Below are 17768 nucleotides of genomic sequence, written 5' to 3'. Positions count from 1 at the left end.
TGAGCAATAAAGACACTTATTATATATGTTCCGGATCGCTTGGCCTGCACACTTCTATATCGATATGTAATGGTTTGGATCGGCTAAGTTCCTTCGATTCATCAAATTTACCTAAACTAAAGGACGTCTGATCCTTTATTAGTTCACACTAGCAAACATTGGAGTCTTCACTCCTTTCTTGGGAGGCCCGTCTCTGATTTTCGGAAGTATAATAGACCTTTAGGTGTCGGTTTTGAAAATGCCAGTCATTTAGAATCAACATTAGATTTACTTCAAGGCATTTATTTCTAAATTGAAGAGGCTTGTTAGCGCTTAATGTTTTACGATTTACAGAATAGATTTGGTAAACACTGGAAGAAATGTTTTTACTTGGCACGTTGTAAAGTGAACAAATTTCGAAACATGTATTTAAGCTTAAAGAACTGGGCAAAGTCTGGATAATTCAAAGCAAATGATGGGTATCTTGTTCCTTCGAGTATGCAACCTCCTCGTGCATCATGTAAAAGGGGTAGAGCCTTAAGAATTGACTGCCATTTCCAGCATTTCTTGATTTTCTCAAAGAATGTTATTCAAATGACTTTGAAATGCTTTAACGTACCAAGAACCTAATTAGGTTCCAAGTGTTACTTTTGGGTTCCAAGAAATTTTCTAGCCTGATTAAAATTACTTGTGCGGCGTTACATCGCAAATTCTCAAAGAAAAGCTAAGCGACTTGTGCAATTTGCAAAAATGAAGCATTTTACAGATGTCCCCTATCCCGAACTTGTAAGAGCGCTATGTTGCTCGCTTAAAATTCCTTTGGTTAAGTAATGAGAACTAGTGAAATAATCATTCTAAAAAAGTGATGAAGAAATGAGTGAATTCATTTTTACGGTGAAAGCTTTTTGCGTTATAATATCTTGGCTTTCACATTTTAATTTCGGTTTATGTCATTCAGCCCACAACATTCTTCACGAGCGCATCGTTAAAACAAGTAAAGAAATCAAATTAAAAGCTGAACCTTCCTATGACTATCACATACAATCGTTCGTATTTACGGAGTAAAAACCTCTTTCCGAGTATAAGAGAGAGGACTCTTTAGGATTGGTGCCTTTACAACACTATGTTCTGGAGGGGAGCTGATGTAAAACCCAAGAAGACAGAACTGATCTCAGCCAAGGGCTGTCGCCATAGAACATTTTAAAATAACCTAATTTCTTGGCAGAAAAAGCCTCTATGTGGCTATTGTCGATAGCGCTGTTTATATTACCAGTAACTTAATTCAAAGGAAACCAAACGGAAGTGATATCTCAGCTAACGTTGTGTCTGTTGGTGTTTCATCTCACCAGGATCTTTAAAAGCTTTTTTCTTGACTTTCTAAAACTTCTTTGATGACTTGGAAACATTTCGTTAAGTCGCAAAAATGTTTTAATTGAGTACATCGTAAATCAAGTGCAGCAGCAGCAAAGTGGAGAATGAATTACAAAAGTTTTTATCACTTGAATATGCGGAATGCCCCATATTACAATTTCTTGAGTCTCTGAAAGGAAAATAGATCGGACTTTTCTAAGCAAGTCATGCATAGCATTATACACGGTAAAATTTCCTCTTAGCCCTGTTTATGTTATCAATAGTTCAAAAGGGGAAAACGATGCGAAAGGCTGTATCTCAAGCGATTAACTTTGTAGCTCTTGTTGTTAATTTTCATCTCATCGGGATTTTAAGAATTGTTTAAGATCTCAAAATAGTAGAAGGCTCAAGCCCCGGTAGTCCTGAATTTCACACTCAATTCCCTCTCATTACGACCGAGTCGTGTCATTTTCGTATTGAAGAAAATCTAATTAATGTTCAGTTAAATATGCTTTGAACCTGGGTTTTGTGTTATTGACTCACAGAAAAACGCGATGGATCCTGCGATAGCAGCTGATAAATTAGGCCCAAAAAATCTGGAAGATGTTTCTGAGTCAATGCCATTCACAAAGCGAGGAACTGCCGTTGGCATCGCCAATGAAACATCTCACAAGTGGAGTGCAATGAATGCATATTTCTATATTTTACCCGAGCTCGTGGAAAGCGGAGAAGCAGCGTTGTCCACTGCAACCAAACCAACTGGTCTGGCAAGAGGAAGTGTGGGTGTTATCACCTTCTAAATACCAGGAGACAAATAGACGGTAGCAGTCATGTTCAGTGTGCCATTCGACCGCAATTTGTTTGATAATTGGTGGGATGCTAAAGATTATTCCAGTAGGAAGGAAGCTAATTGTAGTATGTGGTCTGACATGTACTACAATGACGAACCTCTTAAAGGGGATAGATGATGGCTGGCATGAGAAACCAATAGGTGAAGGTTACAGTGTAAAGGGGATTATGGCAAGCGCAGGTCAATGTAGGCTGCATGTTAAGATCTGCAAGTGAACCTCTACAAACTTACAAAAATTACGAAATAACTGCGTGAAATTCGTATCACGTTTTCTTTATTTATCTACACGATTATCTCTGTTCCTTTTTGGATGAAATAGCTACGTAGTTGCATAGTTGGTGCTGCAGGATACAATTCCTCGAGGGGACTCAGATTGTTTTCATTCTTTGCCCTACGCTTGTGACCAAACGGAAGACATTTTCCTATATTTCTTTACTGAGCTCATAACCTACCATCTTTCTTCAGTATTCTTTGGCGATGCAGCGTTTTCATACAGAATGAACATTTTTGAAGTTACAAAGCTACACAATGATGTTATTAAAAATGATTCATTTAAAGGCCTTCCGTTAAACTATTTAAATTTTTGCATAGTGTCTTGATGTCAGCAAGTTATAAGCTTGCGCATGATGGCGTTTTGATATGAAATAAATGATTCAGTTGTTTACGACGCTTTGTATGTTAGTATGCAAGTGAGATGCTCGCTATGAACTTTTAGGCCATATATTTCGTGTTTTTAGCCATAGAGGTGCTATTAAAAACCAGTTTTCTTTACGAAGGACGTCCCTTGACCGACTAGTGCAGACATTTTTAAGACATTATCTCCCATCTATCCAAAACAACTCCCCGCCACCAATCACAATCTATACTGTCAATTATCAATTTTACAGCCAAACTTATTAAGAATAATGAATAAAGGATGAAAGTTTCTAAAGAAACTGTGGTGCTGCGTCGGTGGGGGTAACAAGGTAATTTGGTTTTATGGACTAAGTTGAAATTGTAAACTGGCCACTGTAAAGAATTAAAAGGCTAACGTTTCAAGCGTTAGCCCTTTGTCATTCGCTCTGACGAGTACATGAGTAATGGCAGTTGTGTTAACTGAGTTGATAATGTGAAGTGGCAACCGTAGAGTGTTTTTAAAATGACATTACGAGCGGTAGCCCCAACGCTCAAAACGTCAGCTTTTGAAACACTTTACGGTGGCCACTTCAAATTATCAATTCAGTCGATAAAACCAAATCATTACGTGGTTATTTCCACGCAAGAGTAACATACCTTGAACAAAATGGAGAAAAAAATTGAAAATATGTATTATTTGTTTATCAGTATTCTGCCGAGTGCGGAACCGAACTGCGATTTGAAAAGGCAAGATAAAAACCTTGCTACACACAAAACCTCGGTAGATACCTAAATGAATAGACTTCAACAGACTGTCACATGTCTGCAACTAAAAGCAATTGAGGCTACAGCAAGATACATGGAAATGTTGTATTCAAGATTTACTGATTGTTTTACACCAATTCAGGATTTAAGTGAAGTTTTTTTTAAAAGCTAACAAGTAGCCACAGTCAATTTTTTAACGAAAACTACCTTGCACTTGGTAACTTTGCAAAATAACAACTGTTGTGAAGTGAATTAGAAGTCGTCATATTTGAGGTTTCTTTCAGTTGAGCTTTCTGTTTTGTTAAGCCTTACCTTTTGCGCCTACGGGTTGTTTTGGTAGATTTATAGTTTTGGTCTTTTATTTTTAGCGTGTACTTAAACTAGGCTCAGCTCGCGGATTTCCTTATTGCCGTGTTAGACATTTTAATCGCTTGTTATGTTTGAGAATAACTAGTTTTATAGGTGACCGTGTTTGTGTTGGTAAAGCTGACCTTGAGTTTTACCCACACTGAAGTTCCTCTTTTCGTACGCGATTCTTGTGCGTAGCTCGACTGTTAGCGTTTAACTGGTTCCTTGGCGCTTGCTGAGTACTCCGGTTAGGGCCACCCAGTCCCCCTTTCGAAAAATGAACGGATACACTATGGACGCGGTATACTACTAAACTCTCACGGTCAGCTAACCCAAACATGTCTACGATTTCCCTACTTAATAAGTTGGTACTTCTCGCTGGAGCAGAAAGAGAAGAAGCAGCGCTATAGTAGAAGTCGACTCCTTTAGAAGAAGATTAAAAAAAGTACAGAGTCCTAGTACCTCTGGTTAATTTAGCTAAGCGAGTTGTACAACCCCTCAACAAATGTGGTGGAGGACCCGGATTTTCTTCAGAAATTTACCCGCAAATTTGGTGGATTTACCCGAAATTTGGTCAATCATTGCGATTGTGAGTGGAAATTTATATCCGTTAAAGGCTGATAGTTTCTAAAGAAACTGTTTGGGGCTGCGCCGGTGGGGGTAAAGAAATAATTTGGATATATCAACAAAGTTGAAATGGTAAATTGGCCACCGTAACGATTACAAAAGCTGACTTTTCGAGCGTTAGCCCCTCGTCGGAGCGAAAGACGATGGGCTAACGCTCGAAACGTCAGCTTTTGTAATCGTTACGGTGGCCAATTTACCATTTCAACTTTGTTGATATATCCAGATTATTTTATTTCCGTTAGCATGCCTTTCCGTTGCGAGCTAGTTTAATTTGGTAAATCTTGGTATTTCCATTTCAATAATGATCGACTTTGCGTAGAGTGTGATTCATGTTTAATATTCAAATTGATCACCTTGTCAGTTGATTATGGCTGTTATAAGTCAATTTCAAAGTTGAATCTAGACATGTGCATGGAAATTTCCATAGACCTTCCATTAACATGGTATAATGTAAGATGTTCAGCTATAATTGATCTAAACATGTGCATGGAAATTTCCATGGATTTTCCAGCAACATGGCACAAATGAAAGAATTTTTCAGTCATGATCGAGCCAGACAATTGTGCATGGAAATTTCCATGGATCTTCCATTAACATGGAAAATGTAAGAGTTGCTTAGTTAAAATTGATCTACACCTGTGCATGGAAATTTTCATGGATTTTCCAGCAACGTGGCACAAATAAACAATTTTTCAGTCATGATCGAGCCAGACAGTTGTGCATGGAAGTTTCCATAGATCTTCCTGTATGATAAAATGACGTATGTTAGATGTTCAGTTACAATCAATGAGCGACTTTCGAAAATAATCTTATTTTGAACGATAAAGAAAAAATTATCGGCCAGAATTGTATTTTATCTCATATGCGACCCAATCCTCTTCAAATAACGGTACATTAAGTTCAAATTTAATCGCAATAATTTTTCCTGTGTCACTGTGCAATTTTTAACCCTCAACATATTTTGAAGGCTAACAGATTTGGAAATTATGCAGTGGTACAGTATTGCATTTCAATTTCGCAAGATTACACGTAAGATTAATTTTCGTAAGATTACAATTTCCGCACGATTACACAGAGATACCCCCGAGAAAAATCCCCGTATCCTCGTAAAACTTGAATCATAATTTGTTTATTTATACGGAAATAGAATGCCACGGATGGTAATTTGCAAGTCAGTCACGCTTTTTAGCTCACTGCCTAATTAACATAACCTAGAATGAAAATATGACGTGACGTTTTTTCACTGAAAATTTATTTTTTCATTTCAGGAATCAGAAATCATCGAAAGAGTTTAATTTCCCATAAATACGCTGCTGAGCTTCCTTTATTTTGGTTCATGGCGTTTTGAGTCGGGTGCAAGGGGAGTTCAAACTCCTCTTGCGCTTGACGGAGTCTGCAGTTACAGCAGAATAGTTAAATGTTATTGATCGAAAGGACAATTATTTCCAAAGTCGTTTCTTTTGTGAAGGCGGCAAGGCGAATTAGGTGGGTTGAGTATTTAAAGCTATTATTTTTCGAGATTGAATGTCATTGTGACCCTTTAAGCACAAAAAAAAAGAGTTAAAGAATGTTTTCCGTCATAGTTTGACGTGGGATGTAACGAAAGTATCTACAGCTTTTTTTTTTTTTTTTTAAGTATTTGGTTTAGACCGATGGCAATTAATGCAAAAAGCATTGAGCATACCCAAAATATAGAATAAAGGCTGATAGTTTCGAAAGAAACTGTTTGGGGCTGCGTCGGTGGGAGTAACGAAATAATTTGAATATATCAACAGAGTTGAAATGGTAAATTGGCCACCGTAACGATTACAAAAGCTGACGTTTCGAGCGTTAGCCCTTCGTCGGGGCCCTTTTGCTCCGACGAAGGGCTAACGCTCGAAACGTCAGCTTTTGTAATCGTTACGGTGGCCAACTTACCGTTTCAACTTTCCAAAATATAGAACATTTATACCCATTCTTTGTAGTTTTCGGACAGAAAGGTTCCAGTTAATGTTTTTAGGCCGATCGATGTATCGTAAAAAGAAATCAGTTTGTTTCAGCCTCCATCGAGTCAGTCAAATATAAATTATGAGGCCACTCTGAATTTTAACAACCATCCCAGGGTTTCAAAACAATCTGCAAAGTGACTTCAATGTTTTACACGCACGTTCGATGGATGTAAAACAAGGCTATCGTGGCTATTTTACACCTGTATATTTAGGTGCATAAAGTTTTAGTTTGATGTAGTAGTTAGTAATAGAACTTTCTGTCTGGAATAAACTACTTTTTACAAATGATACACATTGAATTGGAAGGAAATTGTAACAATTTCAACCATTGATATGCAAAAACAAACTTAGTTACAGTCTGTAAAGGCGGAAAAATTAAGGTATCTTTAAAAGCTTAAATCATGTTTTGTTTTTCATTTTTCAGTTATGGCGAAAGGATTCACACCAGTCTGGAGTAAAACTTGATTGCGACAAAAGCACATGTAATGGTATGAAAGAAAGAAAGAAAACAAATTCAACAAATTCGACTGTTTAAATCACGGAATGTTGTACATTTTATAAAAAGGTGACTTTCCCGTGACTAGATAACCGGAGACATTTGACAGCAGCAATTCTCGCGTGCGTTTTACCATCTCCGTCTCCCTAGCTAGTTTCGAGCTCCCAATGCAGTCGGCCGCGAATACTAAAAGTAGCACCTTGTACATACGGACATACGGTCATAAGCCACCAAATTTTGGTCGTTCGACCAACTTTCTTCAGCTTGATAGGTTTCTGTTTTATTACCAGTTTTTAGAAGTATGAGGCTACACTGTGACGCAGCGAGCTCCGCTATGAAATCTTAAGTATCGAAGCTGATAAAAAAAAAACAAGATTTGAGAAACTAAAATGGCTTTATCATGTATGTTTATTGAAGATATGGGAGAGGATTTTCAAGATAAAGAAAGACTTGACGATGCCACTTTGACAGGTAAAAATTTTCGCTCTTTCTTAGGGAAGCAGCATGACCAGGTAGTGAAGAAACGAGACTCAAATCCAGCGGTTCCTAAGTCATCAAGTCCAGTCCAGCTAACGGCTGTGTCAATTATTCTTTTAAAATTTAAGCCAGCTTTTAATCATCATTAGCCAAACTGCATAAAATTACCTCCTGCCTGTGGGGTCTTTTAACAAGGTCATGTTTGATTAACTTTCTCACAAGAATAGGAATGAAGTAGTAGGAGGTCCATAAACATTAGACACGCTAGTGATTTTTACGGAGACAATTTTTTTTTCAGTTTCAAAAAATTATTCATGGGTGTAAATAGTTTTGAAAATATAAAAAAAATTAATTAAACGAAAAATATTCCTTTTTCCGAGTGGCTGAGTATTTGTACTTGGCCTAGTATGTTAGACCATGGGGGTACCTAACTGTCTCCGAATTGCATAAGAAGTTCCTGCCGCGGGTTCGAACGGCTTCAAAATAGCTGGTCATCTAAAATTCTCGCTGGATTGATTCCTCGACATCAGAGCTTTTATAGAATGTTTCTCCATTGACTTGAAGGAAAACTATCTGGCTTTCGTGATGCAGAGTCTCGAAGCAAGGAGACGTGGTTTATTCTGAGAATCGAGCAATATTCGCGAGAGGGTCAGTCCGTTGGTCTGACGAAGCCTTCCTCCGGTTTCCTTCTTCTTAGTACAGGCTGTGGTGGGATGAGAGCTCGGCTAAAATTCTATTAAATGGCCTTAAATCACAACCACAGAACAAAAATATCACAAACAACACCAATGGAAGGTTAGATTTAATTTTCTTTTTTATTACCGGAGTTACAGAGCGGAGCCAAAACTCCCATACAAAGCTTTGTGATATTGTCCTCCTGTAGAGAGCTTGCGCCCCCAGTCAAAGGATTGATCTAAATATCTGAAGCCAAAAAAATTCCTTGAATCAGAGTCTTCTGAAAGACGAGCGCGGCAATTTGCGTCATTTTTGATCATGGACGCTGTCAAAACTGGGACTTTGAGCGCTGAAGCGATTTTGCATAGAAAGATTATTCAGCAATATTTGGAAAAGCAAGGTGGTTCTGAATGAGATGCCGTGGGATATTTTGGAATTAGCTCAGACACCTCATCAGGCCTGAAATGCTATTAATTAATGGACCTTAAGCAAACCAGAACGGCGGCAACGAGGACGTCGAAAAACAAAAAATCTAATTGGGGGAACAATAGCTCAGCACGTGCATTTTAAAACTTTTCATTTGGAACTCAACGCTACTTTTAGATGTTATTTTGAGGTTGAGTTATGACGCCGTACGAGATGGTAAACACATGCAGCCGTTTTTGAAATTGTAATTAAAAGTATAAATTCAGTTTGTAACCGACGTTTTCCTTGGCGTCGCCGTCCTGACTGCTTTAAGGTCCCTAAGAACTGCTTAAGACTACGTACGTAAGGTTATTAAAATGAAATTAAGAAAAAGAAGAGCCTCTATTGTTCTACTCGCCTCTCCAGAGACTAGGACTCTAAAGATGTGTGGTGAACATTAAAGATAATATTACCAAAACAGGCAAACAAGGCCGCACACAAAGCACTGGAAGTCAAATAACAGCGTCTAAATTTTACCAGTCTTTTACCTCAGTTGCCAAAAGTCTTTGTGCTTATTTAAAGAAATGTAAGGGAATAGCGAAAACCAACAAAGAGTGCCATAATTGTGCATTTTATTACGTGTTTGCTTGGCGTTTTTGTAATCAAACATGTCACTGAGACAGCACGTTTCGACAGCCATGATACATTTTTATGATATTATCGACTTGACGAAAAAAGCTGAAATGTTTCTCATCAAACGATCAATGCAATAATTGCTGAAAATTTCCACAAACATACTCTGGTGTTTGCACTAGATTCCCCGGTACTTATAGTATTCGATGAAATGTTTCAGTCTTTTGTTGGAAGCGAGGGTGAGTCCATTTTGATGCGAAATGCAAATGTACATGGAAAAAAAACACGATTCCACATGAACAACTGATGAACAACAGAGCGATAAAACTGTAAAACATGTCAGTGAAACCACATAACGACAGCCAAAATATACTAATAGTGTAAGAATTGAGGCGTATGTTCTTAAATCAGCTATACCGTATTTTGATCTATTAGAACACACTGATCGGTTTTCTTATGTAGGAAAATTACTTACCACAGATAAGTCGATTTTTTGGTAAGAAAATTTTTATAAGCAAGCTAGTATTAATGTTAACAGCCTACGTTTCGGCGTCATCACGACACCATTCTCAAGGCAAAGTGAATAGCTGAATGCGAAGATTTTATTTCTATGGTCTCTACAAATTAGCATAATAACCGTTAAGGGTCACAAATTCTTCAAGTGAATACATTTGCGCAAATCGAGTCCGTTTGCACGGTTAGGGATGGTTTAAGTTTTCTTATAGAAGCATCTCCTTAATTAGGCGATCAAATTTCTTAGAACATTTAGTAAGCTCGTGAAATTGTTTTGAAAGACGAGGTGGTATGTTCGAGTTATGTTCGCTAAAATGATGTTTACAAATTGACAACGATTTTTTTTTGTGTGTGTCCATCAACGCGTTCGTGGAGGTGGCCCCGAATGTAACCAACATATCCTGCATCGCATAGGTTACATTGAAATTTATAAACTAGACATCGTTGGTTAACAGTGGCTGGCTTGACCTCTCGAAATACCTACCTACTTATCTATTATCGATATAACATGTCAGTCAGACAGCACCCAGAATACACTTCTCCGTTATAATTCATAACAGCGTTTTCAATGCAATATTATATCCATACATTGTAATGCAGCGTGTACTAGATTGCAACGAAACTATCTTAAAGTATATTCTGGTGTGTGTTCTAAACTCCACCTTTCCCTGTTTTTTAGGAGAACAAGAAAGTAGAAAAACTAGGCATCTAGTATTTGAATCGCATTCTGCGGTTTTTAATTCTTTCAATGTAGTTACCTAGTCTGACTGCGAAATGTTTCGTGCCTTCTTCCTAGGCCTATTGTTGACAGAATAACGGAAACAACTGAGTCATTCATCCTTCAGCGTACAGAAGGCTCTGAAAGAACTTCTGTAAATGGGAAAGACTCTCATAGAGTCCTTAATTGCAGTGAAGCACCTCTAGAACTCGAAACAGTCCAACTGTGTTTGCAGGCGAGACTCACAAGAGAGCAGAAATTCCATAGCATGCGAAGAATTGTTTCGGTCTCGAAACGTGGCGTGGTTTCCAAAGCGAAGACGTGTCAATTTTGATGTAGAAATGCATAGAAATAAAAAAAAATACAATTCCGCGTGAACAACTCATAAGCAGTGCTTAATTAAATTGCGTAAGATCTCAAAGACACAGCACGTTTCAACAGCCACAATACGCTTATCGATATAGCTTGGCGAAAGAAACTGAAATGTTTAAGTCATTCCCTTTTCGGTGTCCAGACAGCCCTGAATCAACCCCATTGTATAATAAAGGAAAAAATTTACTCATTTAACTTCTGGCATCGAAAAGGCTCTCAATTCAACCCTGTAAAAAGAACAGCTTTTTGAAGAAACGTCAATCACAGCGTTGATGGTTAATGTTAATGGATTTTTTATGTATAGTAACACACATGGCTGCTTATGAACTCCTTTGTCTGATAGTGGAAACATTTAAGGTATTCATCTTTCGGCGTTCAGAAGGTTCTATATATAATAAACTCTCAAAGACTCGTCAATCGCAATGGAGCACTTCGAATACTCGAAACAGTCTAACTGAAACTATTCAAAAATAAATTCTAGTGGTTTTAGTAGACTCCGCCTTCTTACAAAATCCGACGAAATGTTCCATTCCCTTGTCGAAAGGGAGGGCGTGTCCATTGTGGTGTCAAAATAGATGGACACAAAACACGATTTGTCAATAACAATCCACCTCTAACTGAGTAATAAAATTGCAAAACACGTCCGTGGGACAGCACCTTTTAGATAGCCACAACACACTTATCTGTTATCAATGGAACTTGGCCTATTAAATGCAGTGTGTGTTGAATTGCTACAAAACTATTAAAAGATAAATTCTGTTGTATGTTCTAGACTCCGTCTTTTCTTGGGTTTTATAAGAGAACAAGAGAGAGGAAAAATTAAGCATCTAGTATTTGAGTTGCATTCTATAGTTTTAGTTATTTTAGTTATTTCCAGTGGTTTTTCCCAAAATACGCCTGACTGCTTATCAACCCCTTTGAGTGATAATAAGATAAGATAAGGTATGTTCACATAAGTCACGAGTTTTATTAAAGTGTCAGAAATACTTTGGTACGACTGCTGAAAGGGAACAATTAAGTTATTCTCTCTTCAGTGTCCAGACAGCCCATCCATAGACTTTAATTAGAACATTTTCTGGAACAATCGTCAATCGCGGCGTTAATGTTTACGGTTTGTTATGTATAGTCACATGCATAGCTGCTTATGAATCCCTTTGTCTGATAGTGGAAACAACTAGGTCATTCATCTTTCGGCGTCCAGGAGGCTTTGAAGGCACTTCTGTGAATAACACATACTCTCAAAGAGTCGCCAATCGCAGTGGAGCACTTCAAAGATTCGAAATAGTCTAACTGTGCTTCCAGGCCAAACACACGAATGTGTTATGATTTCGGAAGAGGGAATGTGTACATTTTGATTCAGACAAGCATGGAAACAAAACACGATTACGCATGAACAACTCGTAAGCAACTGAACTATAAAATTTCAAAACATGTCAGTGACACAGCACATTTCGACAGCCAGAATACACTGATCCATTACTGATATAACTTGGCAAAAGACACTGAAAAGTTTCCTGTAAAGCGATCAATGGAATGTGTGCTGAAACTTTTAAAAAATAAATTGTAGTGGTTTTAGTAGACTCCACCTTCTTACAAAATCCGACGAAATGTTCCAGTCCTTTGTTGGAAGGGAGGGCGTGTCCATTGTGATCCAAAAATAGATGGAAACACAACACGATTTCTCAATAACAATCCACATGCAACTGAGTGATAAAATTGCAAAACAGCGCCTTTTAGATAGCCACAATACACTTATCTGTTATCCATATAACTAGACTCCGCCTTTTTCTGCGTTTAAGGAGAACAAGAAAATGGAAAATTAAGCAACTAGCATTTGAGTCGCATTCTATGATTTTAACTCCATTTGCTACAATACATAGTTATGCAGTTATATGGTCTGATTGCAAAATGTTTCGTGCCTTCTTCCTTGGCCTATTGTTAAAAGTCCGAAGCCGCCTATGAACCCTTTTGTCTGATAACAGAGACATCAAGTCATTCACCTATCGGCGTCCGAAAGGTTCCGCTTACATTTCTGTAAGAAAGACATTTTTCGAATAATCATCAATCATGGCTGGGGTTTAAATTGCTTGTTATGTTTAGTTCGTCGCATTCAACGATTGTTTCCTGTCACTGACAAAGGAAACAATCAGATCATTTATCTTTCGGCGTCCAGACATTTCTGAATAAACTCCTTAAATGGGGGAGACGTTTGAAAAGTCGTTAGTCGCAGCGCAGCACTTGGCTTGAGAAGGTCGGATCAGTCTAACTGTGATTGCACGAGAAAGGCTCGCACCTAACGAAGGTAAGCTCACTCAGTGACACAAACATGCTATCAGATGTCGGAGTCACTTCAATGCATCTGTGCCAAACTTTTTCCAGGATGGGCCTAGTGCATCAAACTACGCAATATTTTTTCACTTTTTTAAAGCTGGACTTAATTTAGTTCAAACTTTTGCAACTGTATGGTTTTCTTAGCTCTATAAGTCAATGGTATATGGGTAACCTTTGGTCACGAAGAGTAAAGTCTTCAAACTAGGAATTTTTTCCTTCATTCATAGTATGAAGAACCGATCTTTCTTTCAGTTTTGTACATCAAAGCTAACTAGTTAGTTAAATCTTATTTACTGGTGATATTTTGCATCTTGATTTTCATTAGCTGTTGAACTTTCCGATTTGACTCGTCCGATTATAGCCTTTGTGGACCGTTGCCAACGAATCCGACTAGAACACTTATTTACAGACATAATCACTTAAGAAATTGATCGCTATTGGTCTATATTTGCTCGCATGAAGTTTCCTCCAAAAAAGCCATTCTAATCTTGTTCGTTTCTATTATAGAGTTTACTGCAACCAAACTAAGATGAAAATGAAGATGTGTGCACTTTTGTCATTTTATATCATTGCCGTGTGTTTCATGGGATACTGTGTATCAGGTATTGACAAAGGCTTTATAGGAGCTCTTGAAGTTCCAATTCGCAAAACTTTAAAGAAATTGAAGCTGGAGAAGACATTTGGCTGATATGATGTAGAAGCTATACTCTTAATTTTCCGCCCTCTGAATTTCTGTCGATCTGTCACAAGACCTTTAAGCTTTGATGTTTTTAGCTTTAAGGGAATTATTCTAGTCAATCAGAGAAACAGTTAAAAAAACCAGCGAGCGACTCCATCCAATTGTATTTTCTGTGACAATCTATGTACATATGTATGTGAGTAACGCTAGAACCGGAAATTTTTTTTCGTTTCTTTTTCGTGGTAAACAACGATGGATATTGTTGCTTTCGACATTTTCAGCCCTCAATAAACATCATCAATATTCAATCATTCTTATTTCAAAATGTGGCCAATTTGCTATGCTATATATGGACTTGGATGACACTGGAGATTTGATAAAAAAAGAAAACGAAAACCTCATTTGTTTTCAGGTGCCCACATTGAATTTAAAGAAGATTTTAAAGAAATGGGAAACGTCAAACGAGACATGGGTAAGCACATGTGTTCATACTGTACCACTGTAGAGTTCCTTGGCTAAATTCGTTTCCTTTGTTAAATTAATTTATTTTAAAAAGCGCCTTTGACTTTGTTCGTTCATGGTCTTTAATAATGAAACCGTTTACACCCTCATGCAGGAATAGAACAATAAATCCGGCACATTCTGACACCTCTCTTGCAAACTTACTCTTGGAAATTTTGTTTCACTTTTGCATTGAGCAGCTGAACAATTCTTCGGTTATAGTTTGACGCAACTTCTAAGGAAGCCCGTACAATTTTGATTACTGTTGCACTGACACCCTCACGTCCTAAGTTTGATCTTCGACAAACCCTCATCTGAATAAATTAAACCGCAATAGTTTCGAGGTAGGAAGTGTTGTTGGTCTATAATCTTACTGCAAACAAAGAATTTTTATAGGGACCCATTTTTTGCTGAATTGTATTTTTTCAATATGATTACCTTCTAGTTAGGCATGCATAACGCATCAATCGAAATTACTTTTTCTACTTTACCTTGCGTTTTATGTCTTAGGGTTGTTAGGAAGGATTGATGAACTGCCACCCGCCAATCCGGCCACCCAATTTAATGATGTATCCTTACTCTGTTTACAGGTGCCCACTTCGAAACCGGCAAGCCTATCAGAGAAACGGAAAACACTAAACGAGAACTAGGTAAGCATGTTTGTCTATTTATCGACATACAGCTTCGTTTTGCTAATTTTCCTTTAAAAAAGAGTGTGCATAACAATCTTTTCAGCCTTATTCTGTTTGCACTGTTACATGCACCTCTTCAAGGTAAAAGGAATAGTTTATTAAACAATGAAGCGGCATATACAGATATTCTGATATAAACATTCTTGTTAAGACACTCTCAAAAATTCTTTCCAAAGCTAAGGTTTCCTATAATAATTTCTATTCAGCGAGGAAACATAACCAGAACAAGCGAGTGGACCCTGGTACAGTGATAGCAGTGGCCTCGCTGACCAAAGAACTTCTACAAACCCTGCTTGACGCGTTGGGGTCGATCGAACGCAAGATTGCCATCGGCATTGCCAATGAAACGCCTTATCAATGGAGGGCTCTCAATACATACTTTCGATCTGGTACATCTGATGATCTTTTGCCCCGATTCGTGGAGAAAGATCAGGCGGCTCTGTATACTGCCAGGAAGACGAACGGCCCCGTAGCTACAGGATGCGTGGCTGTAATCGCCTATTACATGCCAACTGTGCATAAGACCGTGGGAGTCATGTTCAGCGTACCATTCGACTACAACTTTTACAGCAACTGGTGGGATGCTAGGGTTTACCATGGTGAGTTGAGAGCTAGTCAACAGATGTACGAAGATATGTACTACGGAAATCCCTTTAGAGGCGATAACGGCTGGCATAAGAAAGATATAGGTTATGGGTTTCACGTGGATGGATCAATGACCAGTGCAGGAAAGAGTGTTATGGAATTGCATATCCTTAACAAATGAACTCTCACGAACTTTTGTTTTTCTATACTAACATGGTGTAGCAACTGCGTGAGAGTTTGATCACTTTTTTCATTCTGTGCACAACAGTGTTTTGTGATTACGTAGCTATTATGCATTTTTTGATAAAGTTTTCATATGGAATGTACATCCATTGCTAGTGGATTACAATTCAGGTTATAATTTCAAAATAGCTTAGTAGAAAACGCAAAAGTTAATTAAAATTACGAACGTAATTATTCTTGAATTGTGCGATGTAAATTCTTAGTATCAAATTCATTGTGTCAATAAGAGAGTGCAAGAAACACACTTTTGGTGAACTTGAGGAATTTTTATAATTCGTCTACCATCTATTCTTAGATCCATTCATTTAATTGTTAATTATAGCAATTGTATTGGTATCTGGTTTTTTTATTCAGTACAGCTAAATTGTTCGTTAGATAGTTAACATAGAAACGTTTTCTTCTCGCAAGTTAACTTCATCCATTTTCTGTTTTACGTTGAAGATCACGAGAAAACTACATGCAATTCTTAGGGGTCAGCATTCACTGGCTAGTGTTGATTAAAAACAGTTGGTACTAAGATTTAATTGGCTGTTGAACCGTCTGATTACAAGATATCTAATCGTTTGGTTTTGTATACAGCAATCAATCAATCAACTTCGTAAGAACTGATAAGATTCAAGCACTTTGTAATTGGCACAATCAAGTTACAATGCTTCACGTTAAGGGTATTATAGTTTGAGCAAAGTTTTTAAAAGTGCAAACTTTTGTGTGATAGTCACGTATATGACTCGATTATAAGCTTCGGGTGATAGTCGGTATTGTATGTTGTTCGCTTTGAGCGCGTGTGCTGTGCAGTACTTTTTATATTGTTGGTAACCATTGTGGAACAAATGTTTTACGCATTTTTTTATTAAAACTCATTGTATTGATGGAAATTGTCCCTTTACTTACATATTCTCTACATTTTTAAGGACTTTGTTTTCTTTAAAAATATCTTCATCTCTCTTCCGGCCTCCAGGGGTAGTAAAAAATGTTGCTTTGGGTTCGTCAGATGCTTTCCGTTCTGTTCGACTGCTCTTCAATCTACAGGCAGAGAAGACATCTGGATCGACAAGAAACCGACCTAAAGTAACAGTTATCTCTGACATCTGTCTTATTTAAACCACCGCTAGAAGACCATTAATTCTCAATGCACCGCAGCCAACATATTTTTGAGCGGAAGTAGTTAGAAAGTTGTTCTGCCACCTTTCAAGGCGAGTATTCAATGATATGTTTGATGAGGCTCACATTTAAAACAATAGGAAAGATTCGTCATCATCATGTCGCAGAAACTAGAGTTTTCGTGCTTTGAGCCTGCGGCATAAACCAAGCATTAGATGTGTGTTCTGTGAGGGCGTTCAGGATGGCTTGGTACTTGATTAGCGATATGTAACTGAGTTTGGATTGGCTAAGTTCCCTTGATTCGTCAAATTTACCACAACTGGTCAGGAGGACTTCTGGTCCTCTATTTGTTCACAGTAGCACACAATCGTGGCCCGTACTTCTGTCGTCTGGGGTCTGTTTCCGATTTTCTGAAATGTAAAAGGTCTTCTAGTGTTTTGAAAACCTTGAGCGTATGCCGGCCACGTGGCGCAACGTACAATTTAGAAGAGGCTTGCTCGTGCTTATGTTCTTTACAATTTACTGGAGATTTAAAGCCAAACTTTGTATGGTTATCTCGTTTTCTTTACTATGCTACTTCTTCTTGTGCGTAACTGAGGAACTGGCTTGAAATTAAATTGACTCTCATTTCCAACCTTTCGTGATTTTCTCAAAGAACGGTTCTCAAATGACTTCAAAATGTGTTTTCAGCAAGAACCTAAATGCGCTCATGCGTGCATTACTGTTTGTTAGTATTGCAAATTATCGAAGACAAGTTACGTGACTCAAGCTTGTTGTTAATAAGTTCATCTTTCATTAAGATACTGCAGAAATGAAGGACTTTGC

General features: G+C 37.8%; 1 protein-coding gene and 1 pseudogene across 1 annotated transcript; both read left to right on the top strand.

The window, feature by feature from the left end:
• Positions 1–1757: 1757 nt before the first annotated feature.
• Positions 1758–2394, top strand: LOC148729755 (DELTA-stichotoxin-She4b pseudogene; annotated as a pseudogene).
• Positions 2395–12993: 10599 nt separating this feature from the next.
• On the top strand, positions 12994–16717 carry LOC148729754 (DELTA-stichotoxin-She4b-like). The gene is made up of 5 exons (XM_088760467.1): positions 12994–13113; positions 13650–13744; positions 14234–14293; positions 14913–14972; positions 15221–16717. Exons 2-5 carry the CDS (start codon positions 13672–13674, stop codon positions 15778–15780), a joined length of 753 nt encoding a protein of 250 aa, XP_088616593.1. The 5' UTR covers positions 12994–13113; positions 13650–13671; the 3' UTR covers positions 15781–16717.
• Positions 16718–17768: the final 1051 nt, after the last annotated feature.

Source organism: Stylophora pistillata, chromosome 5 (assembly GCF_964205215.1).
Source record: "Stylophora pistillata chromosome 5, jaStyPist1.2, whole genome shotgun sequence".
NCBI lineage: Eukaryota > Metazoa > Cnidaria > Anthozoa > Scleractinia > Pocilloporidae > Stylophora > Stylophora pistillata.
Note: the sequence above shows the minus strand (reverse complement) of the source record. Positions and strands in the feature narration are given on the sequence as shown.

Excerpts from the sequence above, each read along its gene's own strand:
- LOC148729754 (XM_088760467.1), top strand. The coding sequence starts at position 13,672 with ATGAAAATGAAGATGTGTGCACTTTTGTCATTTTATATCATTGCCGTG. Across the intron at positions 13,745-14,233 it reads CATGGGATACTGTGTATCAG|GTGCCCACATTGAATTTAAA; the intron begins GTATTGACAAAG and ends ATTTGTTTTCAG. Across the intron at positions 14,973-15,220 it reads AAACACTAAACGAGAACTAG|CGAGGAAACATAACCAGAAC; the intron begins GTAAGCATGTTT and ends ATTTCTATTCAG.